The sequence below is a fragment of the Natator depressus genome, chromosome 23, assembly GCF_965152275.1.
Source record: "Natator depressus isolate rNatDep1 chromosome 23, rNatDep2.hap1, whole genome shotgun sequence".
NCBI lineage: Eukaryota > Metazoa > Chordata > Testudines > Cheloniidae > Natator > Natator depressus.
Genome location: NC_134256.1, coordinates 4,384,254 through 4,411,353, shown reverse-complemented (window position 1 = coordinate 4,411,353; position 27,100 = coordinate 4,384,254). Strand labels below are relative to the sequence as shown.

Here is a 27,100-nt window from a genome sequence, read left to right as displayed (position 1 = left end):
ATCACGCACACTGCGGAAATGGGCCTTCTCCACGGAAAAGCTTTTCTCTGGAGCTGGGATTGAATTTATTACCCTCTCCCCACCCTGACCTCTGAGCTCCTAATCTGATTTTGCAGATGGCTCGTGCCTTTATCGTGGGGGGTGGGGTGTCACGTTGTGGGGGTGAGGAGGAATAAAAATTGGCAGTGCTTCAGCAACAACCTGTAACCCCCTACTCTGCCCGCTACGTAGTGTGGGGGTAGTTGCCATTTTTACTGTATATGGTCATCATTAGGTTCCAGAGTTATTCTTTTGCGATGAACGGGACCAGCTGCCTTCCCGCATAGAGAAGGCTGTTGTAGCTGTGGAGGTTATATAACAGGCCTGTATTGGGTCGTGCTCGGAAGGTATTCGTGGTTAGAAACTTTTACGAGTTGTTCAGGACCATCTGTGGCAGATTGGCAATGCCCATGGGTGGGAGGGAAGCATCAGGCCTTGCCCCACAGAACTCATGGGGTGTTTGGAATCTGGTCTGGGTCTCCCATCCTGGGTCTGCTAACACCTCAGCCCCCCGAACTGATTCATGAGGGGGTGGTTCTGTTCAAAAGCCCGGGCACAACAGGGCCTAAAGCGCTGAACTCAAGTCTCGGGAGCTCCAGGGTTGCTGTGTCACTCCCTGTCCCAGACCGTGCAGGATGGCTGTGCGCTGCTGAAAGAGCCACCCCGACCCCACCCCTGTGGCAGTCCCATTTCCGTGCACCCACAGGCTCCTAGGCACTTTGGGGCCCCCATTAGTGGAGAGGAGGTATCTCTCTTACTCAGTCACCCCCACAGGACGACCCACACTCCCTTCCCTATGCCTCTTTAGCTATACGCCCCCCCACAGTCCTCTATACTCCTGGTCACTGTGTTTTAGTCCTCTATCCCGTTTCTCCCCTGGAACCCCCACACCTCCTGCTCTGTCTGTACCCCATCATACAGCCCATCTCTACCCCCTTCCACTTCCCCCAGGCACTCTGCCCCCTTACGTTCCTCTCTAAACCCCATAGACTCCTAGACCTCCTTTATAACCCCCATGCACCTTCTCTCCCCCCAGAACCCCCATAACACCTGCTCGCTCCCTATAGCCCACATAGCAACCTGCTCTCTCCATGACACCCTTCCCATATCCCTGGTTCTCCTCCTGTAACCCCCACACAACCCCATAGCCTCCTCCTTCCCCATCAACCTTATTCTCCCCCTATAGTTCCCATAGCCTTCTGTTCTCTTCCTGTAACCCCCATACCAAACCGAGAGGTTCCTTCCTGCCCTGTTCCCTCTTATCTTACCCCACAGCCCTCTACCTCCCCTATAGCCCCAGCTCCCGTCTACACCCCCTCATCTTACCCCACAGCCCCCTCCTTCCCCCATAGCCCCAGCTCCCCTCTACACCCCCTCATCTTAGCCCACAGCCCCCTCCTTCCCCCATAGCCCCAGCTCCCCTCTACACCTCCTCATCTTACCCCACAGCCCCCTCCTTCCCCCATAGCCCCAGCTCCCCTCTACACTCCCTGTTCCCCCCTCATCTTACCCCACAGCCCCCTACTTCCCCCATAGCCCCAGCTCCCCTCTACACCCCCTCATCTTAGCCCACAGCCCCCTCCTTCCCCCATAGCCCCAGCTCCCCTCTACACCCCCTCATCTTACCCCACAGCCCCCTCCTTCCCCCATCGCCCCAGCTCCCCGGGATCCCGCGGCAGCCCCATCCCCCCGAGGAGGCGGGGATGCGGCGCTGATGCTGGTGCTGATGCTGCGGGCGGCGCATGGGCTCTGCGAGGCTCCGGACCCAGCGCCAGCGCCCGGGCACCGAGCAGACGGAGGGATCCTCGTCCCCGGTAGGTGCGGCCCGGGCCGGGCCCCCACCGGGACAGAGGAGTCGGGCCGGGCCCAGCTGCCTCCGCCCCGGGGGGATGCGGGGTGGGGGTCGGTGTTTATCTGGGGCCGGCCGGGATCAGCCCCCGCCCCCAAGCCGGGCGAAGATCAGGTCCCTCCCCTGCCCCCCCTGCATCGCCCCACTTCTGCCCTCCCCACCCGTCACCGCCATCGCCCCTCAACCAACCCGCCTGTACCCCATCGCCCCCCCGTCCCCTTCCTCATCGACTGATCACCCCACCTGTACCCCATCCCCCCTTCCCCTCCCATCCTTCCCCGTCCACCCCCATCGCCCCCCCATCCCCTTCTCCATCGACTGATCACCCCACCTGTACCCCATCCCCCCTTCCCCTCCCATCCTTCCCCGTCCACCCCCATCGCCCCCCCATCCCCTTCTCCATCGACTGATCACCCCACCTGTACCCCATCCCCCCTTCCCCTCCCATCCTTCCCCGTCCACCCCCATCGCCCCCCCATCCCCTTCTCCATCGACTGATCACCCCACCTGTACCCCATCCCCCCTTCCCCTCCCATCCTTCCCCGTCCACCCCCATCGCCCCCCCATCCCCTTCTCCATCGACTGATCACCCCACCTGTACCCCATCCCCCCTTCCCCTCCCATCCTTCCCCGTCCACCCCCATCGCCCCCCCCGTCCCCTTCTCCATCGACTGATCACCCCACCTGTACCCCATCCCCCCTTCCCCTCCCATCCTTCCCCGTCCACCCCCATCGCCCCCCCGTCCCCTTCCTCATCGACTGATCACCCCACCTGTACCCCATCCCCCCTTCCCCTCCCATCCTTCCCCGTCCACCCCCATCGCCCCCCCATCCCCTTCTCCATCGACTGATCACCCCACCTGTACCCCATCCCCCCTTCCCCTCCCATCCTTCCCCGTCCACCCCCATCGCCCCCCCATCCCCTTCTCCATCGACTGATCACCCCACCTGTACCCCATCCCCCCTTCCCCTCCCATCCTTCCCCGTCCACCCCATCACCTCCCCATCCCCTTTGATTACCCCACCTGTACCCCATCCCCCCTTCCCCTCCCATTCTTCCCTGTCCACCCCCATCGCCCCCCCATCCCCTTCTCCATCGACTGATCACCCCACCTGTACCCCATCCCCCCTTCCCCTCCCATCCTTCCCCGTCCACCCCCATCGCCCCCCCGTCCCCTTCTCCATCGACTGATCACCCCACCTGTACCCCATCCCCCCTTCCCCTCCCATTCTTCCCTGTCCACCCCCATCGCTCCCCCGTCCCCTTCTCCATCGACTGATCACCCCACCTGTACCCCATCCCCCCTTCCCCTCCCATTCTTCCCTGTCCACCCCCATCGCCCCCCCATCCCCTTCTCCATCGACTGATCACCCCACCTGTACCCCATCCCCCCTTCCCCTCCCATTCTTCCCTGTCCACCCCCATCGCCCCCCCATCCCCTTCTCCATCGACTGATCACCCCACCTGTACCCCATCCCCCTTCTCCTCCCATCCTTCCCCGTCCACCCCATCACCCCCCCATCCCCTTTGATCACCCCACCTGTACCTCATCCCTCTCCCCCATCACCCCTCCCATCCTTCCCCATCCACTCCCATCGCCGCGCAACCAACCCGCCTGTACCCCATTGCCCCCCCTGCCCCCTTCCCCATCGACTGATCACCCCACCTGTACCCCATCCCCCATAACCCCTCTCATCCTTCCCCCGTCCACCCCCATTGCCCCTCAACCAACCCGCCTGTACCCCATCAACTGATCACCACACCTGTACCCCTTCCCCCCTTCCCCCATCCACCTCCATCACCCCCAACCAACCTCCCTGAACCCCATCTCCCCTCCTTCCTGATTGCCTGATCTCCTCACCTGCACCCCATCCCCCCTCCCCCCTCCCATCCTTCCCCTGTCCAAGCCTATCACCCCCAACCACTCCCCCTGTACCCCATCGCCCCCCAACTACCCTATCACCCCCACCTGTTCCCCCATCACCCCCACCCTTCCCATCTGTACCCCAGGCCCCTCCCTGCCCCTCCATCCTCACCCAACTACTCCATTACCCCACCAGTCCCCTGATCACCCCACCCTTTCCATCTGTACCCCCAGTGTCACTCACTGCCCCTCCATCCTCCCCCAACCACTCCATCACCCCCACCCTTCCCATCTGTACCCCCAGTGCCCCTCACTGCCCCTCCATCCCAATCCACCCATTCCTATCCCCATCCACCCCACAGTCCTGCCCTGTGTGCCCCATTCTCCCCTCTAGGCCTTGACAACCCCCCCTCATTGCCTCCCTCCATTCTCTTGTCCTGATCCTCCTCCCTCACCCCCAACCATTGGTCCCATCTCCCCCGCTGCTGGGCTGCCCCATTTCTTCCCCTTTGTCCACCAGTCCCACTGATTCTGGGGCTCTTGTGACTTTTGGATGTCAGGCCAGGGGTGTGTATAAGGCAGGGGGAGGAGGGGGCAAGTGTCCAACGGGGCCCCCACCAGGCCCCCCTCTTCTGAGACCAACACCCCCTCTTTCCCTTCCCTCTTGCACACACAGCAGCGGGAGGGGCTGGGGAAGCCCCATCCGCAGCCAGGGCAACGGTTCTGATCCGCAGGGCAGGCCAGTGTGGACCAGTGGCAGGAAAGACCTGGCTCACCTTTCCCATAGGGGGCTTTGGGGGATGCAGGTGGGAGGGGGTTCTGAACTGCTGGGCTTTCCTAAGCTGGAGCAGGAGACAGCAGTGTATGATTTGGCGAGATGGGCAGAGGGAGTGGGGTCTAGTGGTTAGAGCCAGGACTCCTGGGTTCTATTCCCAGCTCTGGGGGGGGTCCTATCTGTTGTGATTGCTGGGAGACGGTGGGCCTAAGCTCACCCATAGCTAAATGCCCTCCCGCTTAAGCATGGGGGAAGGACCAGTGAACCCAGGCCCGAGTGAGTATTGGGGAACAACAGATGAAAGAGCAGAGACAGGAGTGGGGCCTAGTGTTTAAAGCAGGGCACTGGAATTTGACCCTGGATTTCAGTTCCCCATTCTGCCTAGCCATGTGACGCTGCAAGGCGGCCCATTCACTGGTCCATGCCTCAGTTTCCCCATCACCTGCCCAGTATTTAATAATACCAAACTCACTGTGGGGGGGTGGGGGTGAGCCTATGGGGCTTAAAATGAATGTGAGCCCATGGGACAGAGGGTGCTGCAGAGATGCCAGGTCTGATCGTATTAGCCCTGCCCAACGACAGTGACTCGACCCTTGGGGGGCGCGGCGGGTTCAGCTGATTGCTCAGAGGCCTGGACATTTTTTCCCCCGTTTCCTCCCCAGCCAGGAGTAAGAACCCATCATGACCAAAGACGACTCAGCCGAGCTTCCCTCCGAGGAGGCGCGCCAGCCACTGGAGTTCCAGAGCCCCATCCTGGAGCGGAGGAAGAAACCCATCGTCCATCCCTCCGCCCCTGCACCCTTGCCCAAGGACTATGGTGAGCTTGCCCCGTCACCTGCCTCGGGACTCGTCAGTGTCTTGCTCTCACCCTCCTTTCATTCCCCATTCTTGCCCTGCATTAGATCAGGCTTTGGATCCCAGTGACCCCCATCGCCCAAGACAGCTGCGTGGGGTAATGTTTCCCATTGCCGAGGGGCCTCATCCCCAGAGGTGCTGAGCACCAGCCAGCGAGAGGCAGCATGGCCCACCAGCTGGGGCCACGGGAGAGTTCAGTTCAGTTCCCATCTCTGCCGCTGACCTTCCTCTTTCTGTGTGTGCCTCAATTCCCCCTCCTGCCTGTTGTCTGGTTTGACTGTCCGTTCTCTCGGATGGGGGGCGGGGGGGGAAGGGGCCTCTTGCTCTGTGTCCGTGCACAGCCCGACACAATGGGGCCCTGCTTTCAGCTGGGACCCCGGGGCGTTGCCATGATGCATGTAAGAAGAGTGGTGGGTGCTTGGAACTTCTGGGGATTAGACCCCAGCATCAAAATCCCTAGCTCTTCTCATTAAGGGGTCTCAGAGCCCCATTTTACAGATGGGGAAACTGCTCCGTGCCTCAGTTTCCCCAAAATGGGGGCAGAGCTAGGATTAGAACCCAGGTTACCCGGGGCCTAATCCAGTGGGGTATTCACTAGGCAACACTGCCTCCCTGCATTGGCCTATGGGTGACAAGGATGTTGTTGCATTCTCCTCCCATGTGGCTCTGTGTCATTCAGCTTTTAACCCCAGGACCAGGTGCCCTGGAGTCTGAATCCTTCTACTTATCCACCATGCGTCCTCCACTTACCCCACCCCCCCAGCCACAACGGCTCACCGCTGCTTGGACAGGGCCAGCTCTGAGCCAGCAATCTCCATGGCCCAGTCAGGCCCCGGTGTCTCTGCTGAGACTGCCAGCAAGAGGTGACTGTGCCGTCTGAGAAAATGGGCTGAGACCAGCCAAACTCGCTTCATGTAAGCTGCCAACCCACTTGTCAGTGCTAATGGAGTTCAGCCGTAGAAACCGAGGCCTGATCTGAGCAGAGTTAGGACCAGTTTGTGTCAGCTGGGAATATGAGTCTTCTTCTTCTGTATATAAGCCAGACGGGTTATACCGGTATAGCTCATTCCCCTTCCTATACAGGAATAGTTATCCATGTCTGAGCACCTTTACGCCTGTATAACGGCACCCAGTTCTTCTGCTTTAACTAGACTGGGATAGTTGGTAACTTGGGTGGGGAGACAAAATCCCTAGGCTGGATGTGAACCAGAGGTTCTGAAACCCTTCCTTTGACTGCTGGCTCCATGGGCCTGAAATTTACGAACGAATTACCCACCTCCGTCCCTCTCAGGACCAGGACCCGGTGGAGGTGTGCCGGGGACGAATTGGCAGGTGATCGGTTTCTAAACACAGCCCAGTGACTCAGTGTTGCTAGATGCAGACACAGTGCGTCATCGGATGCCATTATTCTGGAAAGTCTCCTCCCTCCCCCACCCCCCCCCATCTGCTTTTGCATGAATTTGGCCGTGGCAAGAGAAGTATAGATTTTTGTTTGAGGGGTGGGGAGATGAGAGAGGGGCACGTGTCTCACCAGCAGTAGAAAAGGGAGTGTGGGGGGGTGACTTTGGATCCTTTATTTATTTTTATTGGCTTATGCTGTGAATATTTTGGCAAATAAGATGAGCTATGAAATCCATGCTAGGAATATGCTTACAGCACGTGCTGGTACAATAAGCTTTGGGGGGATTTTTTTGCAGTGTGGATTGCGTGGGAGACCCCTTGGCTCTGTGCAGGTCTCCAGGTGCCTACACCTTGTTGTGATTAATTTAAAAAAACAAAACGAAACAATTTAAAACCAAAGGTGAAAGGAGTGGAAGGCTGATCTTGTTTGCCTGAGACTCAGGAGAGTGAGGGTCTATCCGGGGCTCTGCTACTGACTCCTTGTGTGATCCTGGACAAGTCACTCGATCTTTCCGTGCCTCAGTTTCCCCATGGGTAAAATGGGGAGACTAACCCTGCCTTTGTCTATTTAGATTGTGTGCTCTTTGGGACAGGGACCGTTGCTCACTCTGCATCTGGGCAGCACCCAGCACAATGGCGCGCTGGTCTCGGTGGAGCGTTAATAATTTAGCAATTGTGGCGGGCATCAGATAGACGGCCCTAGAGAGGCAGAGACGTGGTTTGTTTATTTCCAGCGCAAACTGCTCCCCAGCTGAAAGGGGAGAGAGTTCAGTCTCCAGGGCCGTTCAGGCCCTGATTCTTTGCTTGCTGTGAGCTGAGGCCCACAGACTCATTTCACCAAGCAGCCCTTGAATCGTAAATGGCTGCTGGTCACTACCCGCCTGGCTAGGATTGGAACCAGTGACCTGCGCAGCTCCACCCAAATGGTTTCTTATGTAGTTAAGACAGTCATTTGTTTAACAATAATTATTATCCTTTGTTTTTATTTATTTATGTATTAATTATTAGTAATACTGTAATGCCTAGAAGCCCCACTCATGGCCCAGGAGTCCAATGGTGCTGCCCATTTTATTGCTATTAGGTGTATTGCGGTAGAACCTAGGAGCCCCAGTCATGGACCAGGACTCCATTGTGCCAGGTGCTGTATATATATTTTTTGCTATTAGGTGTATTGTGGTAGCACCTAGGTGCCACACTCATCACCCAGGCCCCCATTTAGCTTACGTGGCAGGGGCTGGGCTTTCCGCTCCGCAGGGCCTGCTCCCTTCCTGCAGTGGCTGCCCTGGGAGAGGGGCGAAGTTGTAGGCAGCTGGGCATTTGTACAGCATTTACCAATGTTAACAATCATCAGCATAACCGGAATTGACAGCCGTGGCCTGGGCTGAGCGATGGATCCTAGAAGGTGTCCTGCCAAACGGAAAGAGCAGCTGATGTTATGCAAATGGGCAGTTGGCTCAGCCTAGAAGAACCCAGGAAAGGCAAATGAAAGGCAGGGTGCGATGGGATGTCTGATAGCTCATGGGGCTGGGGAATGGGACCCTTCCCATCTAAGGGGTGCTGGCTCCAATCCAGCCTCGAGGGGGGGGACTGGCTGACTCAAGGGGGCAGGGAGTGGGACATGGGGCCTGTCCTCTCTAGGGGGCACTGGCTCTGATCCAGCCCCAGGATGGGGGGACTGGCTGGCTCTGGGAGTGGGGAATGCAACAGAGGCTTCTCCTCTTGGGGTCTCCAATTCCAATCCAGGACCTGGAGGAGGGGCTGGCAGGCTCAGGGGATGGGGAATAGGATATGGGACCTCTCCCCTCTAGGGGGTGTGGGCTTTGATCTGGCCCCAGATTGGGAAGACTGGCTGGAATATGGTGGGGACTGGGATATGGGACCTCTCTCTAGGGGGCACGGTCGTTGATCTGGCCTCAGGGCAGGGGGACTGGCTGGCACAGGCGCGGAGGCCGCGGAGGGAGGGGGCGGATAGCAGACAATGCGGCTGCCTGGTTTGCAGAGAGATGCCATCAATCTGGCACCTTTCCCCCGTGTGAAATTGACTCAAAAGCCTCCCCGTCACACAAGCCAGCTCTTGTGCTGCTCACAAGCTGTGTTTTATCCCAGTTCTGAAACGCTCTCTCCTTTGTCCAAGGGCCCTGCCCTCAGGAAATCTATAGCTCAGCCCCAGAGTCAATCAGACGATTGAAACAATTGAAACAATGTTTATTCCTCCGCAAATCAACCTGAGCAACTGAAGTGCGGTACAATTTATTAGGCCAGCTTCTGTTTTTATTAGATCTGTGGTGGTAGTGTCTGGAGCCCACAGATCAGGGCCTCTTTGTGTTGGGCGCTGCCCAGACACACCGTGACCGAGGTCGGGGCCCTGTTGCGCCGGGCGCTGCCCAGACTCAGCAAGAGATGGTCTCTGCCCAAAGAGCTTCCCGTCTAAACAGGCAAGGCAAACCAAGGCAGGATTATTCTCCCCCCAGTACAGCTGTGGAAACTGAGGCCCAGAGAAGGCAGGGTCAAGTTTTCAAGCCACACTTGTAGCCATATTTTCCAAAGAGCTGGGGTCAGCCCTGAAACACGGAGCAGGTGTTTCAAGCAAGATGAGCGCTCGACATGCTGAATATTTTTATTTGTGAGGGTCATTCATAGAAGATCAGGGTTGGAAGGGACCTCAGGTGGTCATCTAGTCCAACCCCCTGCTGAAAGCAGGACCAAGCCCCAGTTTTTGCCCAAGATCCCTAAATGGCCCCCTCAAGGATTGAACTCACAACCCTGGGTTTAGCAGGCCAATGCTTAAACCACTGAGCTATCCCTTCCCCCCCCGATATTGCTTCTATCTAATGCATGAAAGGGAGGTGAGCTCTTAAAATTTGCTTCTCTCCTACCCCACTTGTGTAAGGCAGAGTGGGGAATTGAACCTAGAAGTCCCAGCCCACTGCCTTAACTATGAGGCCGTGGACAGGATGAGGGGCTTGTGGATGAGCTCAGGGAGATGATGCCATGCTTAGGGGGCTGCCAGGAAAGGGTGTATTTGCTGGCAGGCATAAGGGATAATTCTCCACCGGCCTAAAATTCATGGGACCTATTTTTATGTCTTTATTTTCGGTCTTTGCTAAAGCTGCTTCAGGTTTTGGGTTATAAACTCGGGCTTGAGCCTGTTGGACTCGGAGGGGAACTCACACGTTGATTTCAACGCCAAGTGACTCGACGCCCCTTTCGCTCGCCTCCCGTGTCCCCACCCGGCGGCCCCTGCGCACCCTGCTTCTGCACGGCGCGTCCAAGAGGCCGCGTTCTCATCTGCGCACCTGTGGTGTCAAGAAGCGGCCCCCCCCCCACCGCCCCTCGGGCGTGGCCGTCCGGCTACTTCTGCTGGCAGGGCTCTCTGCCCCGATGAATCGGAGCCCGGGGAGCTGCCGTGCCGTGATGCTCACGAGCGACAGTCACGCTGGCCTGGTTTGCCGTTGGGGTGCAGATCAAACAGCAGTTTCATAAGCTGCCGTTGCTGGGGGAGGGAAGATCCAGGCTTTGTGTTTCCCCTGCAGGCTGAGACAAGCTCTTGTGTGAGTGCCCGCTGCCTGGGATATTCATCCCGAGGCTGCCTGCAAAGCGGATAAATGTGGCTGCAGCCCATATGTGTCAACGGCACAGAGCTGTTGGCTCGCTGGAATGTTAATTCAGGCCTGGTTAATTCAAAGGACCCTATGAGTCAGGACTGAGTCAGTGCCCCAGGGTGGTACTGGGGCGGGGTGATCGGTCCAGCAAAAAGTGTGGGTGGAGAAGCCTTTGGGAGATACTCTTCCCCCTCAGTGAGTCCTGGTCCCCCTGCTTTGCTGCAGGGAGCAGGGTGGGTGACTCAGTAGAGGGCGCTCTCCCCCTGCAGTCAGGGCTCGACCCCAAGGCCGTGCTAGGAGGCGTTGTACCGCAGAGCGTCCGTAGGGGGGCGCTCTCCCCTTGCAGTCAGGGCTGACCCCAATGCGTCACTAGGGGGGCGCTGTGCTTCTTGACTTGGCGTCTTTCAGATCAAATGCAAAACTGAAACCCTAAACCCTTCCGGTGGTTCTGCGACGCTCTTTGCAATATAGTGGTGTCAGCCCATTTAGCCAAGGCACTGGGGTTAACTGCAGCCTACTTCCTTCCAGTCCCCCCATGCCGTTCCAATTATATGTAGGGTTTCCCTTTACTTTCTACCCTAAAGGGATGCACCGTGTTTCCGTTGAACGCTGCTGCGCCCCACCCCAGAGGAGGCTGCATGGTAGCACTGGTGAGCGATCCCTGCACAAATATGAAAGGAGGGTGGTTTATAGGGTTATGGCGCAAGTCACCGGGTGGCGCGGTGACAGCCGTATCAGTTCTTTCTCTTAGCCTGGGAGCAGAGTTGGGCTCTTTTCGTGCTGCCGTTTCTCTCTGGAGGAGCCGTTGCAAGCAGCGGGAGAACTGAGCCGTTGCCTCAGTCTCCCCGAGTCGAGTGGAGGCTTTGGGCAGAGCTGCTCCCTGGGAATCAGCCATTGGTGTTTGGCCAGACAGAGGGCAGGGGTCAGATGGGAGAGGGGGAAAAGAGGAGCTACTCTTCCAAGCCCCGCCCACTAAATAAGCCCCGCCCGCGCGCGTGTCTCCACCCACAGCGGGCCGTGCAGACAGTCGTAAAGGGGGTTGGTTCTCTCGGCTCCTGACGCTGAGCTGCCCCTCGTTGGGGTTTGGCCCTGGGCTCTGCTAGACTCCTGGGCTCAGTGTGACAGAGAAGTAGAGTGACCAGACGTCCCGATTTTATAGGGACAGTCCCGATATTTGGGGCTTTTTTTGATATGGGCTCCTATTACCCCCCCACACCCCCCGTCCCGATTTTTCACACTTGCTGTCTGGTCACCCTACAGAGAAGGCAATTTCCTGCAATCTCCAACCTGGCCCAACCTGATTGAATTAAGCGTCAGTATCCTAGGGCTTGTCTACATTTGCAACACTACTGCGGTGCAGCCGTTCAGCTGCGCTGCTGGAGTGCGCTGGTGTAGACGCAATTCGTGCCAGCGGGAGGGGTTCTCCAGTCGCTGTGGTTAATCCGTTTCCTCGAGAGGCGGAGCTGGCGTTTTTTCTGTCGACATCGGGGGCCACTTACATCGGCAGGAGACACATTTCAGTGGAGACCCGTGCGCCGCTAAGGCATAGCGTTGTAGGGTAGACCAGGCCTGAGGCAACAGCTCACTTGCGCCCCGAGGAGACACCCGTGGTCGGCCGATCAGCTGTTACAGGGGGGACGAGATCAGACGCCCAAACTGGACCGGCGAGGGACTCTCAGATTCACGGCGGGGCTGGTTCTGAGCGAGAGCCGTTGTGAATTTGTGGCCACAAAAAAACCAAACCCCCGCTGGGTGGGATTAGAAGGACTGATGATGGGCCAGGGCCTGTTCGAGCCTCGGTGACTGCCCGATCCTTGCCCTCTGCCAGGCCACTGGAAGAGCAGCGGGCGTTGCAGGGTCTCTGCCGCAGTCACAGCTCTTGGGGCCAGTGATGTAGCCTCACTTGAGCAGCGCGTCTCTGGACCGGCCAGCTCCAGCGCGGAGTCGATTAACAGCCCAGGGCTGTTCTGCCCCGGGTGGGAGAGGCTCGGCTGGTGGGAGCCGGAGCGCGGAGGCGACAGGGTCGCTGGTGTTTGTCTGACGGGGTGACACTGATAGGGCTTTAATGGTGGCCAGACAACTTTGTTGGGACGTTCAGCATCCGGGTTACGTCTTGGGTCCGTGCGTCGCCTTGTGCACTCGACTCTACGAGCAACTTCCCGGCGTATCTCAGGAGGAGCAATCCGGCTGAGGCAGGCAGATTTGCTGGGGACCGGGCTGCCTGGACGTATCCCGCTGAGACGCACAACTCCATCCGAGAGAGGCGATGGCTGGGGAACTAGGAATCTAGAGCGGGTGCCCCTGCTGGACCCCGGAGGGGGAATACAGGCGCAGTTGCCCTGAACTGTAACCGGTGACTCCTTCCTGATTGCGGAGGAGAAACAAAAACTCTTGTGGCCGCTCCCAAACCCCACCCAGCATATTGGGCATCCCCGTGACCTGCCCTGGCTTGGCCGGACATGAAATCGTTAACGCGGCGGACGTTTAAATGGGCTCACGCCTTCCTGAGATGAGGGGAGCGGCTCACACCTCTCCGAGCAATTACTTCAGACTCTCTGCATGGGGACCTGTTTTCTGGGCAGCCAGAAGAGCTAGTTGGTTTGTAAATGAAAGCTGAGATTCTGGAGAGCTGGAGAGTTGGTTCAGAGAGGGGCAGGTCTGGCATGCGGGCACATACTGGCTATCGCTGAGTCCTGGTGGACAGGAGCCTGCATGCTGTTTGCAACCACCTCTGTCCAGGGGCTGGTGTAAATGAAACAAGCTGTGCTCAGAAAACACCCTGACTCTTCATCGCTCCCGGCTCTGCCACTGGCCTGCTGGGTGGCCTTGTGCACATCCCTTCCGCACTCTGTGCCTCAGTTTCCCCTCCCACTTCTGTCTGTTTAGGCAAGAACTAACTGGTGTCTGTGCAGTACCCAGCACAAGGGGGCCCTGGTCTGTGTTGGGACCTCTAGATGCTACTGTCATACAGGCTTGGTGTGGCGTGGTCTCGATTTTGGATGGGGATTCAGGTGCTGCTGTAGTGCACCTAATAAAGGGGTAGGTCCCCCTTTTTAAAGACCTTCCTTCTCTTTCCAGCTTTCACTTTCTTTGACCCGAATGACCCGGCTTGCCAAGAAATCCTCTATGACCCCAAGACCACGGTCCCAGAGCTGTTTGCCATCATCCGACAGTGGGTCCCCCAGGTGCAACACAAGATTGATGTCATAGGCAGCGAGGTGAGTGAGGGGAGCCGACGCGCCTTGCGCAGTGCCGGGTGCTCGCGAGAGGTGCCGGGTTGCCCGCCCTGGGGACATGGGACGCGCCGCGGGGGGCTGCAGCTGGGTGGAACCGGCACATCCTGATCAGAGAAGGGTCTGATTCCACTGCGGGGGTCTGAGATCGGCGCCACAGCGGGTCGGAAAACAGCCCACAGGAAATTCCGAGGTAGAGCTGAGCGGGGGTTGGGAATCAGGACTCCTGGGTTCTGTTCCCAGCTCTGGGAGGGGAGGGGGGTTGAGCGGTTTAGAGCAGAGAGGGGCTGGGAGTCAGGACTCCTGGGTTCTATCTTCAGCACTGCCACTAAGTCGCTTTGTGACCCGAGGCAAGTCCCTTCCCCGCTTTGTGCCTCAGTTTCCCCCTTCTGCCAAAGGGGCAGTGCCTGCCTTCGGGATCCCCAGGGCAGAGGTGCACCGTGTGGCTGCTGTTAGAAACCTCCCATCAGGCCCTGAGACGCGCTCGTCTCTTGCACCCCCCAAGCCCCCATCACCAGGCACCTTCCCACTCTAGGCTGGGTGCTGCTGGCCTGGAAATTAACTTGAGACGCAGCAGGATGGCTGGGGGGGAACAAGGCTTGACCAGCTCTGGCCAACCTCACCCCCCTGCTCTCTCTTTCCCCTCCCCTTCTTCTCCTCCCCCCACCTTCTCTCCCCTCTTTCCCCCTCCCCCTGCCCTCCTCCCCTCTTCCCCCCCCAGATCCTGAAGCGCGGTTGCCATGTGAACGACCGGGATGGCTTGACCGACATGACGCTGCTTCATTACGCCTGCAAAGCCGGCGCGCACGGTGTCGGTGAGCTGGGGTCGGGGGAGGGCTGCAGGCTGGGGTGGGAGGGGGAGGCTCCCTTGGTGGGGGTCGCCCTCTATCTCCGCTGAGGCACGAATGGCCAAATCCCCCGGTTGGGGGGTGGGGAGCTGCTGTCCTGGGGCAATTGGGACAATCTGGGGGGCTCACACTCCCCCACGCAGACTCTGCCCCTGTGCCGTGGGCCCAACCCACACTTGAAGGGGGGTGGCAGGCGGCCCCCATCCCTTTGATGCAGGGCCAGCATCGTGGGACCCATTTCTTCCCCCTGTGGAGCAGGATCAGGGCCATTCTTTCTCCTGCACAGAGGTGTGTGTGGGGTCCCCACAGTGCTCACCTCAGCAGCTGGGGGTCTCTGCTTGGTGGCAGGGGGCTGGGCCTGCTGCACTCTCCCCAATCTGCCCCACACAGAGCTCCCTGCTCGGGCAGGGCTGGCCGGACCCCCAGGAGCAGGGCGGCTGGGAGTTTAAAAACTCACTGAGACACCTGGGGCAGCTCCCCACGCTCAGAGCAATGGGCTCAGGCTCTCGGCAGACCCAGGCAGTGTCAGTTACAACCAGGACAGCTCCCCGTGCTCAGAGCGATGGGCTCGGGCTCTCGGCAGACCCAGGCAGTGTCAGTTACACCCAGGACAGCTCCCCGTGCTCAGAGCGATGGGCTCGGGCTCTCGGCAGACCCAGGCAGTGTCAGTTACAACCAGGACAGCTCCCCGTGCTCAGAGCGATGGGCTCGGGCTCTGGGCAGACCCAGGCAGTGTCAGTTACACCCAGGACAGCTCCCCGTGCTCAGAGCGATGGGCTCGGGCTCTCGGCAGACCCAGGCAGTGTCAGTTACAACCAGGACAGCTCCCCGTGCTCAGACCGATGGGCTCGGGCTCTCGGCAGACCCAGGCAGTGTCAGTTACAACCAGGACAGCTCCCCGTGCTCAGAGCGATGGGCTCAGGCTCTCTGCAGACTCAGGCAGGCATTAGTCACACTCCATTCCTCTATTTCGGGCTTTTCCCCCATTCGCCGTGGCTGGAGAGCTGCTTCCTTTCCAGTGCAAGCCAAGCTCCTCCTCCTGGGGGTCCCGTGACGCAGGGAGCCGGGGCTCCCAGCCTGGGCCCAGCGCGATTCTGCCTTCCTCCAGTCTGGAGTGTGCAGTAGCCTCAGGGGGAGGGCGGTTGCAGGGGCTCTTGTGCCCACTCAGGGCTCTGATCCCATTGCCTTTGTCCCCCTCCCCCCAGGTGACCCTGCTGCTGCCGTCCGCCTCTCCAACCAGCTGCTGGCCCTGGGGGTGGATGTGACCCTGCGTAGCCGCTGGACCAACATGAACGCCCTGCACTATGCTGCCTACTTTGACGTGCCTGAGCTCATCCGCCTCCTGCTCAAAGGCTCCAAGCCCAAAGGTGAGCCGGGGCGAGAGGGGGGAGACACATGCCAAAGAGGGGGACGCTTCCCCCCCGAGTCCAGCCGGGGGCCCCCCTGAGTGCTACTGCCCAGGGGCTCTGGGGTTGCGTTGCCCTGGCCCAAGTGGCCCAAGCCGTGTTTCTGGTAACCGGGGAATGTCAAAATACCTAGGAAAGCAAAGGTGACCTCAGTGGTTAGAGAGGGAGAGGGGCTGGGAGTCAGGACTCCTGGGTTCTATCCCTGGTTCTGGGAGGGGAGGGGAGTCTCGTGGTTAAAGAGGGAGAGGGGCTGGGAGTCAGGACTCCTGGGTTCTATCCCTGGTTCTGGGAGGGGAGGGGAGTCTCGTGGTTAGAGCGGCGGAGGGGGCTGGGAGTCAGGACTCCTGGGTTCTATCCCCAGCTGTGGGAGGGGAGTGGGGTCTAGTGGTTAGAGTGGGAGTGGGGGAGGGCTAACAGTCAGGACTCCTGGGTTCTATCCCCAGCTCTGGGAGGGGAGTAGGGTCTAGTGGTTCTGGGGGTGGGGCTGGTAGCCAGGACTCCTAGGTTCTATCCCCAGCTGTGGGAGGGGAGCGGGTTCTAGTGTTTATGTGGGTGGGGCTGGGAGTCAGGACTCCTGGGTTCTATCCCCAGCTGTGGGAGGGGAGTGGGGTCTAGTGGATAGAGCGGGTGTGGGGGAGGGCTGAAAGTCAGGACTCCTGGGTTCTATCCCCTGCTCTGGGAGGGGAGTGGGGTCTAGTGGTTAGAGCAGGGGGCTGAGAGCCAGGACTCCTGGGTTCTGTTCCCACTTCTACCACTGACTCATTGTGTGACCTTGGACAAATCGCTTCCCATGCCCCTGTTTCCCCTCTAGCCCTCGGCATGGGGGGCGGCAGGTCCCTTCAGGGCAGGGGTTGATGCCTCACCCTGGGCCGCGTCCGCGCTTTGCCTTGCAGTGCTCAACTCGACCTGCAGCGACTTCAACCACGGTACGGCGCTGCACATCGCCGCCTCCAATCTGTGCCTGGGGGCTGTGAAGTGTCTGCTGGAGCACGGGGCCAACCCTGCTGTCAGGGTGAGAGCCCGGGCGCGGGAACGGGAACTAAACTGCCCAGAGGGGAGGGGATGACCTTATACAGGCAGGAGACCAGCTGGGGCAAGATAGGGGCTGGTGTGGGAGGCAGCTGGCAGCATATAAAAGACACCAGATTGTCAGGATACGGATCAGGGTGGTGGGGAGGGAGAGGGGAGCTGGCATCAAACCAGTGACCTGACTGGCAGGATGTGGACTGGGGAGGTGGCAGCAAAGAGAGGACCTAACTGTGGGGATATGGACTGGGGGGGAGGGGCTGCAGGCAAAGAGGGGCCCTGACTCTGAGATATGGACTGGGGGGAGGGGCTGCAGGCAAAGAGGGGCCCTGACTCTGGGATATGGACTGGGGGGGAGGGGCTGCAGGCAAAGAGGGGCCCTGACTCTGGGATATGGACTGGGGGGGAGGGGCTGCAGGCAAAGAGGGGCCCTTACTCTGGGATATGGACTGGGGGGGAGGGGCTGCAGGCAAAGAGGGGCCCTGACTCTGGGATATGGACTGGGGGGAGGGACTGCAGGCAAAGAGGGGCCCTGACTCTGGGATATGGACTGGGGGGGAGGGGCTGCAGGCAAAGAGGGGCCCTGACTCTGAGATATGGACTGGGGGGGAGGGGCTGCAGGCAAAGAGGGGCCCTGACTCTGGGATATGGACTGGGGGGGAGGGGCTGCAGGCAAAGAGGGGCCCTGACTCTGGGATATGGACTGGGGGGAGGGGCTGCAGGCAAAGAGGGGCCCTGACTCTGGGATATGACACAGGGGATGGGGGACCGCACACAGACAGCTTCTCGGGCCCTTCCCCCCTCCCCCGGCTGCCCCGTCCCCTCCTCCCGTCCCAGCCTCTCTCCCCCTCTGCCCCCTGCAGAACAGCAAAGGGCAGGTGCCGGCCGACGTGGTGCCCGACCCCATGGACATGACGCTGGACAAGGCCGAGGCCGCCATGGTGGCCAAGGAGCTCAAGCAGCTGCTGCTGGACGCCGTCCCCCTGAGCTGCAACCTGCCCAAGGTCACGCTGCCCAATTACGACAACATCCCCGGCAACCTGATGCTCGCCTCCCTGGGCCTCAAGCTGGGGGAGCGCGTCGTGGTGGGCGGACAGAAGGTACCGGCCCGTCGGCCCCCTCTGGGAGCTCCCCAACCGAAGCAGGGGTGGGCCGGGCCGGGGCTGGGTCTGCGCTGACCCCGGTGTGGCGCTAGGGGGCGCTGTGCTGCAGGGAGCGGGGTGGGGGCTCAGTAGGGGGCGCTCTCCCCTCGGTGCCTGCGCTGACCCCAGTGTGGCAGTAGGGGGTGCTGTGCTGCAGGGAGCAGGGTGGGGGCTCAGTAGGGGGCGCTCTCCCCTCAGTGCCTGCACTGACCCCAGTGTGGCAGTAGGGGGCGCTGTGCTGCAGGGAGCGGGGTGGGGGCTCAGTCGGGGGCGCTCTCCCCTCGGTGCCTGCACTGACCCCAGTGTGGCAGTAGGGGGCGCTGCGCTGCAGGGAGCGGGGTGGGGGCTCAGTCGGGGGCGCTCTCCCCTCAGTGCCTGCACTGACCCCAGTGTGGCAGTAGGGGGCGCTGTGCTGCAGGGAGCAGGGTGGGGGCTCAGTAGGAGGCGCTCTCCCCTCGATGCCAGCACTGACCTGAGTGCAGCAGTAGGGGGCGCTGCGCTGCAGGGAGCGGGGTGGGGGCTCAGTCGGGGGCGCTCTCCCCTCGGTGCCTGCACTGACCCCAGTGTGGCAGTAGGGGGCGCTGCGCTGCAGGGAGCGGGGTGGGGGCTCAGTCGGGGGCGCTCTCCCCTCGGTGCCTGCACTGACCCCAGTGTGGCAGTAGGGGGCACTGTGCTGCAGGGAGCAGGGTGGGGGCTCAGTTGGGGGCGCTCTCCCCTCAGTGCCTGCACTGACCCCAGTGTGGCAGTAGGGGGCGCTGTGCTGCAGGGAGCAGGGTGGGGGCTCAGTCGGGGCGCTCTCCCCTCGGTGCCTGCACTGACCCCAGTGTGGCAGTAGGGGGCGCTGCGCTGCAGGGAGCGGGGTGGGGGCTCAGTCGGGGCGCTCTCCCCTCGGTGCCTGCGCTGACCCCAGTGTGGCAGTAGGGGGCGCTGTGCTGCAGGGAGCGGGGTGGGGGCTCAGTCGGGGCGCTCTCCCCTCGGTGCCTGCGCTGACCCCAGTGTGGCAGTAGGGGGCGCTGTGCTGCAGGGAGCGGGGTGGGGGCTCAGTCGGGGCGCTCTCCCCTCGGTGCCTGCACTGACCCCAGTGTGGCAGTAGGGGGCGCTGCGCTGCAGGGAGCGGGGTGGGGGCTCAGTAGGGGGCGCTCTCCCCTCGGTGCCTGCGCTGACCCCAGTGTGGCAGTAGGGGGCGCTGTGCTGCAGGGAGCGGGGTGGGGGCTCAGTCGGGGGCGCTCTCCCCTCGGTGCCTGTGCTGACCCCAGTGTGGCAGTAGGGGGCGCTGCAGGGAGCGGGGTGGGGGCTCAGGACGGCCGATGATCTGTCTGCGTCTCTGTAGCTGGGCACCCTGCGTTTCTGTGGCACGACGGAGTTCGCGAGTGGCCAGTGGATCGGGGTGGAGCTGGACGAGCCAGAGGGCAAGAACGATGGGAGCGTTGGAGGAATACGCTACTTCATTTGCCCTCCGAAGCAAGGTAAATGGGGCCTGGACGCCTGGGTTCTCTTCCCAGCTCTGGGAGGGGAGCGGGGTCTAGAGCAGGGGTGGGCAAAACTTTTTGGCCCGAGGGCCACATCGGGATTCCGAACTTGTATGGAGGGCCGGGTAGGGAAGGCTGTGCCTCCCCAAACAGCCTGCCACCCCCCATCCATCCCCTCCCACTTCACGCCCCCTGACTGCCCCCCTCAAAACCCCGGACCCATCCAATCCCCCCGCTCCTTGTCCCCTGACTGCCCCCTCCCAGGACCCCCAGCCCCAACTGCTCCCTCCGGGACCCCACCCCCTATCCAACCCTCCCTGCCCCCTGACTGCCCCACCCCCTATCCACACCCCTGCCCCCTGACTGCCCCCTCTGTTCCCCGTCCCCTGACCGCCCCGCCCCCCTGAACATCTGCCCCATCCAACCCCCCTGCTCCCTGTCCCCTGACTGCCCCCCGGGACCCCCTGCCCCTTATCCAACCCCCCCACTCCCTGCCCCCTTACCATGCCGCCCAGAGCACCAGGACTGGGAGCTGTAAGTAGTACACCGTAGGTAGCATATTCCTACGGGGAGCAATTTAATACACTACACCTGCAGCTCTCGCAGCCCCGCCGTTCACCCCAGAGCGCTGGCGGCCCGGCGAGGGAGGGCGGACAGGAGGGGAGGAGCTGGGGGCGAGCCTCCCCGGACAGGAGCTCAAGGGGCAGGCAGGATGATCCCACGGGCTGGATGTGGGGCAGTAGGGGGCGCTGTGCTGCAGAGAGCAGGCCATAGTTTGCCCACCTCTGGACCAGAGGCTAGCGGGTGGGCCTGGGAGCCCGGACGCCTGGGTTCTGCTCCTCTCTCTGGAAGGGAATGTGGCTTAGTGGATCCTGGGCTGTACAGTTTAGCATTTTCTGAGTCCCCCATTGACTGTTGTTGTTTTTTTCTCCATCTTCTCAGGGGTTTTCGCCTCTGTGTCTAAAATCGCCAAAGCCACAGACCAGATGCCGTCATCGGTGACGTCCACCCCAAAAACCCCCCGCATGGACTTCTCCCGCATGACCGGGAAGGGCCGGAAGGACAAGAAAGGTAGCGGGGCACTTCTAGTGGCTGAAGCAGCAGGAGCTGGGAGCCAGGACTCCGGGGTTCTGCTCCCAGCTCTGAGAGGGGAAGTGGTTAGAGCAGGGGGGCTGGGCGGCCGGACTTTTGGGTTCACTTCTTTGCCTAGCTCTGGGAGAAGTGGGGTTTAGTGGTTAGAGCTGGGGCGGGGGTGGTACTGGGAGACAGGACTCCTGGTTTCCACTCCCAGTTCTGCCACTGATTCTGTGCGTGACCTTGGTTGTGTCCCTTTCCTTCCATGTCGCATTCATCCACATCTAGAAAGGTACTTGGCTAATTAACTCTGAAGATCCTTTATTGCTAGGGGTGGGTGGAAAGAGCAGACCTGGCCTTTGGATCTGAAATCTCATCAAGGGGCTTGACATGACGGCCAATTAATCAGGAGCTCTTTGCAAGGAGATAAACCAGGAGCCCCCCGGCCCTGTCCTCAGATCGTGCCTGCCCCTCCCTGTCTGGTGGGGGAGACGTCAAAGCCCCGGCAGGCTGGCCGGCTCTGGTGCCGCAAAGAGTGGAAGGGGAAATCTGCATGCTATTTACATATGCAAATTGGAAAGGCCCAGCCTCCCCACAAACCAATCCCACCAGTTCTCCCCACCCATGTGCATCGCTCCTCCCCCATATTCCAGCCAGTCTCCTCCTCTCCACCCCCTGCCCCCTTTCCAACTCCTCCCTCGGTCAGCCTGGGCTTGGCATCTCCTGCTGTGGGCTCAGCGCCCCCTCTCCTCGGCTCCTCCCCCTGCTCCCTCCAAGTCACTCTCTGGAGGAGAGAGGAAAAGTTGAGGGCAGGGAGATGGCAGGATTGGCTTACAGGTGAGCAGGGGGAGGGGTTTCATTCACCGCCCCCCTTCCAGCCCCACTCTGGCACCAGGCTACCCGCTGGGGCCGCTGCTGCTGGAGGTCTGGGCAGCCTTGGGTTGGTCTCACTGCCTTTCCGCTCAGCCCTCAGGAAGAAGTCTCCATCCGTGGGCAGCCTGGACCGAGAAGGGCTGAAGATCGAGATCGGGGACCAGGTGCTCGTGGCGGGGCAGAAGCAGGGCATCATCCGGTTCTACGGCAAGACGGACTTTGCGCCGGGTAAGGCACCGGCTGGCGGGAGGGCAGAGCCGCCGGTTGGTGAGTGGAAAAGCCTGTAACAGGGTCTTTTAGCTCTGGAGTGGGAGTCTGGTGCTTGTAGATCCGAAGCTCCGGGGTTTGATCCCGCGGCTCGTGCTGGGAAGTGGACAGCTGACGGCTTCTTATCCCATCGCCAGGTTACTGGTTCGGCATCGAACTCGACAAGCCCACGGGGAAACACGATGGCTCGGTCTTTGGGGTCCGGTATTTCACCTGCCCCCCTAAACACGGAGTCTTTGCCCCACCTTCCAGGGTCCAGAGGTACGTTTCTCCTGGCTCTCGCTGCGTGTGAGCGTGAGCGATTGCCTTTTGGTGGCTGACCCCACCAAGGGACGTGCTGCTTCTTTAGCTCAAGGGTGGGAACCTACGGATGTGGCCCTACACGTGCTGGGTTCAAATCCTGCCTCCCTGAGGGGGCGTTTGTGAGCACCATTTCCCGCAGCGTTTGACAGCTCTGGTTCTCACTGGCAAGGACGCGACAGCCTCCAAATCATCCTAACGAAGCCCCTTTGAGTGGCAGATATTCTCCCCGTCTGAGGCAAATGTCACAGAAGTGGCTTCTGCCCGGATTATCCACCTCCCGTTTTTAAGAGGCTTTGGGACAGATCTCAGGTCTCGCCTATGCTGGGGGTTCACCCTGATCCCCGTCACTGGTATGCGAGCAGCCTTCCTGGACTATCACCGGGGGTTGGAATCTGGGCAGCTCCCTGGCGTCGGTCCGGTCCTGGCTCCTCCACACGTCCGTGAACAAGCCTCTCTTCTCTGCCCCTCCCTTTCAGGATCGGTGGCCCCAAAGACTCCCAGGGAGATAGCAGTTCGGTGAAGAAGGTGCACCAAGTCACTAGTAGGTATACTCTGGATCCTCTGCCTTTCCCTTGCCCCCAGCGACGGGAGGGACCAGGGGCCAAGCCCACCCCACCTGTGACTCCACTGGCCTTGCACCGGGGGTGACTTAGCTAATGAGGCCACAGGGACATCCAGTCTTCCCCAGCAATTCCGTCTGTGCCGAAGGCATGGCCCCATGGAGTCTCTCTTCAGTGCTTACGTGACCCCCCGCCGGCACTGTCCTCTCTGAGCATCTCACCATCGTTAGGGTGTTTTTAGCCTCACATCCCCCCGGGAGGCAGGAATATTTATCCCCCTTGATCAGATGGGGAAACTGAGGCACAGAGAGGCAAAGTGACTTGCTCAAGGTCACGCAGGGAGTTTGTGGCTTAGCAGGTAGTGCTCCAACCCCTGCTCCATGCTCCCCTCATTCTGCCAGCGCCGTTCCCCCAACACACACTGCCCTCGATGCAGCAGCAGCCCTCCCTTGCCTCAGCCCGCCACCCCGTCCCCCCTCCCTGTTTAGAGCCGTAAGCCCCGTCATCTCTGCGATCCTTTGCAGCCACCATGCAGGGAATTGAATCCGGACCTCCCACATCCCAGGCGAGCACCCTAACCACTAGGCCTGTGCACCCTCCTGGGTTTGTTGCACAGTGATTCCACCTGGGTTTGTTAGAGGGCGTCGGTGGCCCCCGGGTACAGTGACTCCCTTTAAAGCAAGGGCGTTGTCCCTTCTCTCTCAGTGTCACAGCCAAAGCGCAACTTCACAGCAGTCAGGACCCCAAAAGACATCACATCAGAAAACTCCATCTCTAGGTAAGGCGGGGGAGGAGCTGTGCGGGGGGGAGGGGGGCATAGCTGGAGTGCTGTGGGCCTGCGCTGTGGCTACTCTCTGTCCACCAGGGCCCATAGGGGGCTGATTGGGGATGTGGCCAAAGCACCCTGCTGTTTCTATTCTCTGCTCCCCAGGATCCATAGGGGGGAGGATCAGGAATGCGGCAGGAGTGCACTGTGCTGTGGCTATTCTCTGCCGCCAGGCCCCACGAGGGGCAAACAGGAAATGAGAGCAGTGTCAGAGCTAGCTGACTGCTAGAGCAGCCCTGAGGCTGCTCTGACTTACAACGCTGGCCGGGCAGGCCCCTGCACAGGAAGCATATGGGGAGGACAGAGCTGGCTTAAAGCCACTGTAAACCACCTTCCCTGTCTCAAGTGAGAATGACAGCACCAGACCCCTGGAACGTCTGCACCAGCTCTTGCAGGGGATGATTGATAGAGTCATAGCGCTTAAGGCCAGAAGGGACCATTAGACCATCTAATCTGACCCCTTCAGTTTCACCCGATACCTCTGTATCAAGCCCGAAGACTTGAGCTAGACTTCGGTGTTTCAGTCCTCAGGAGGCTAACCTGTTGTGAGCCCCCCTCAGATCTAGCTGGGGGGAAATATCCGTTCCCTGGCTGCCTACCTAGCTGTTGTTGTTATTTATTATGGGAATTACGGTAGCGCCTAGAAACCCCAGTCACAGACAAGGACCCCTTTGTGCTAGGGCTGTACATTTTTATTGCAATTAAGTGTATTACGGTAGCACCCCCCCAGTCATGGAGCAAGACCCCATTGTACTAGGTGTTGTATATTTTTATTGCTCTTAGGTGTATTATGGTAGTGCCTAGGAGCCCCAGTCACAGTGGTGCGAGGTGCTGTACAGTTGTGTTCCTATCAGGTTTGGACCAGGATCCTGTGGCGCCAGGCGTTGTACATTTCTATTGCGATCAGGTGCTGTACAAACACCGAACAAAAAGCCATTCCCTGCCCCTAGAAGCTGACACGCTGCCTTCTCATTTCCTCTCCCCCTGCTGGCGGGGTCCCTGCTGCGAGCTGCCTGGTGAGCGCTCCCCCCGTCTCTCGTCTCTTTCAGATTACTCTTCTGCTGCTGGTTCCCCTGGATGCTGCGTGCAGAGATGCAGTCCTAAGGCCTCGGCGCGCGCCTCTCCCGTCCTCCGCTCTGTCCTCTGTTCTCCAACTAACCGAAAGACTGCTCTCCCCGTTGGGCTCTCATCTCCCTGACCCTAGTCGCAGTTCTAGTGAACCCCAGTGCCTTGGTACCATTGAACGTCGCCCCCCATAGTCTGCGAGAAAGGCTGCACTAACCCCCCCCAAACACCACGCGTATGCACCTCCCACCCCGGGTAGATGTGACATGGGCTTGGAAGCTCCCCTCTTTGATTTCTCCCCTGACCCCCCTCCGGAGCACAGTGGCATGAACACAAAACCTCTTTGGTACGGATTTCCCTCTGCGGTTTGATTGCTCTGAGCCTGACGCTCGGGGTAAGGCCGATCCAGCATCCCTTGAACCTGGCCCTTTGAGTTGCTCCCCAACGAAACTTAATCTAACCTCGCCTCTCTCTACATCTCTGTAGCTGCGTGGACAGTGTCAGGTTATAACACTCCAAGTGTGGAAGTAATGCTCCTCCCCAGCTTAAGCCGCCTTTTTCTCTGGGAATCATGTAATGCTCACCTTCCAGGATTAGATTGCTCAATTCCTTCCAGGGAGGAGATCTGGCTTATAGAAACCGGTCTCGTTTGGACCTTAAAGAGCAGTGAGATTTGGGGAGATCCTCCTCTCTGGAAGCAGTGCGGGCCCCCTTCTGAGAAAGCCCCTGTCCCCCAGGCATTCACTCTGGGGCGCACTGTGCAGTTACCATGGGGGGAAATCAGTGCGTGAGTGTATTTCTAAGTGAGATCAGCGCTTACTAAGATTGCTAAGCATTCCCCTTGAGACACAACCGCTCCAAGGACCATCTGATGTTGGCTTCAAAGGTTGGAGCAGCTTGTACCCGATACGTTCAGGGCGAATCTGAGGGGTTGGGGTCTCTTAACACAGCAGGGTGCCTGGTGCTCCTCTGTCCCTCTTTCACTCTCATCGATTCGTTCCCCTCGGCGTGATCGCTCTTTATTCACAGGCAGGGCTGCCGGGCTTTTTTCCTTTTGAGCTGTTTAGGGAAAAAAAAAATTTAAAAGAAAACCACCCTTAATAACTATCTTAAAAGAAAAATTAGCCATGGAGGGCATGTTGATGTTCTCCACCGAGCCGAAGGTCTGTCTAAACACGAATGTTGTCCTGTTTAACTCTCCCCGTTAAAGCAGTCCAGTCCCAGTCCAGTTAAAGCAGTACTGTGGATTTATACTGGTATCAAGGTGCTTATATCAGTCTAGCGGAGAGGAAAGGGAATAAGCTATATTAGCTACAAGTAAACCTATACGGGGGTTATATCAGTGTAATGGTATCAGTAAAAAAACCACACCTCTAGCCCGCACGGGTTGTGCCAGCGCAAAATCTGTGTGTGGAACCAGTGTAAGGGAATGAGCTGCCCGGTTCTCTCCTGTGACAACCTCAGCCTGGATAAATAGCCAGCTTTGATCCAGTATAACCATGCAGTTTATAAAGGTGCCTCATACTGCAACAGCTTATTCCCCTTCCCATGTGGGAATAGCTATCCTGGTGTCAGCACACTGAGCCGGGTAAAACTGCGTCCACACTAGAGGGGAGCGGTACCACGTCAGCTGGTCCGGTCTAGTGAAAGGGGTACAGCGTCTGGGGGCAGGGCCGGTCTCGGGAACGCTGGGAAGTTGGAGGTATTTGGGACGTTGCCAACAGCCTCCGGGTGGCTGGTTTTGGGAACGGCGAAGAGCTCCCTGTTTGAGTGCCGGGGCTCGGCTCTGGGCAGCAAACGGTACCGCGGCCTGCTCTCGCTGGGGGAGAGCTACAGATAGTTGGGTGGGGGCTGCCCAAGACAGGGCGTGGGTCATTGCTAGCAACCAGGAACAGCTGCATAAAATCTATCCCTCCATCCATCGCACTCTGTCCTCAGATCCATCCATCTTGTCCCGCCACCCATCCTTCCTTATCCCTCCCTCCTCCGCTCTATCCATCCGTCTTCTCCCTCCATCTCTCCATCCTTCTCCCTCTATCCTTGGATCTATCCATCCATTCTTACCCTTCCCTCCATCCTTCACTGCTGCTGCCATGTCCCCTAACGTCACAAAGTAGGAAAGCTGGAGAAAACGACTGGTCAACCTGCTTTCTCTGGGGTGTCCTGTTAGTAAGCAGAGGCAGCCTGGTCCAGTGGTTAGAGGTGGGGAAGCCAGGACTCCTGGTTTCTATTCCTGACATTGGGAAGGACAAGGGAAAAGGAAGTCCAGACACCTGTTCTATTCCTGACATTAGGAAAGGTGCGTTGGGCAAAGGAATAGAAAGCCAGGACTCCTGGGTTCTGTTCTTGGCATTGAGAAGGAGGGTGGCTAAGTGTTTAGAGGCGGGAGACTTCTGGGTTTTCTTCCTAGCTCTGCCACTGACACTATGGGCAAGCCTCTGTGCGCCTCGGTTTCCCCCATCAACAAAATGGGGATGACGATATTGACCCACCTCACTGAGGGATCATGGAGCTTGCGTAACGAGAAGGCTTTGAGCCCCTCAGAGTGGCAGCCTCTCCTGGAAACACGGAGCAGTACCAGTCAGTGAAAAAAGGACCTGGGCCCAGTGTACTTTAAAACAC

General features: G+C 59.6%; 1 protein-coding gene across 1 annotated transcript; it reads left to right on the top strand.

The window, feature by feature from the left end:
* The first annotated feature begins 1,713 nt into the window (after positions 1-1,713).
* Positions 1,714-25,576, top strand: CLIP3 (CAP-Gly domain containing linker protein 3). Its single transcript, XM_074937048.1, has 14 exons — positions 1,714-1,853; positions 5,191-5,345; positions 13,465-13,604; positions 14,341-14,434; positions 15,673-15,834; positions 16,767-16,885; positions 17,763-17,999; positions 19,372-19,507; positions 20,453-20,581; positions 21,551-21,685; positions 21,862-21,985; positions 22,504-22,568; positions 23,293-23,365; positions 24,463-25,576. The coding sequence occupies exons 2-14, from the start codon at positions 5,210-5,212 to the stop codon at positions 24,515-24,517; spliced, it is 1,605 nt and encodes a 534-aa protein (XP_074793149.1). The 5' UTR covers positions 1,714-1,853; positions 5,191-5,209; the 3' UTR covers positions 24,518-25,576.
* Positions 25,577-27,100: the final 1,524 nt, after the last annotated feature.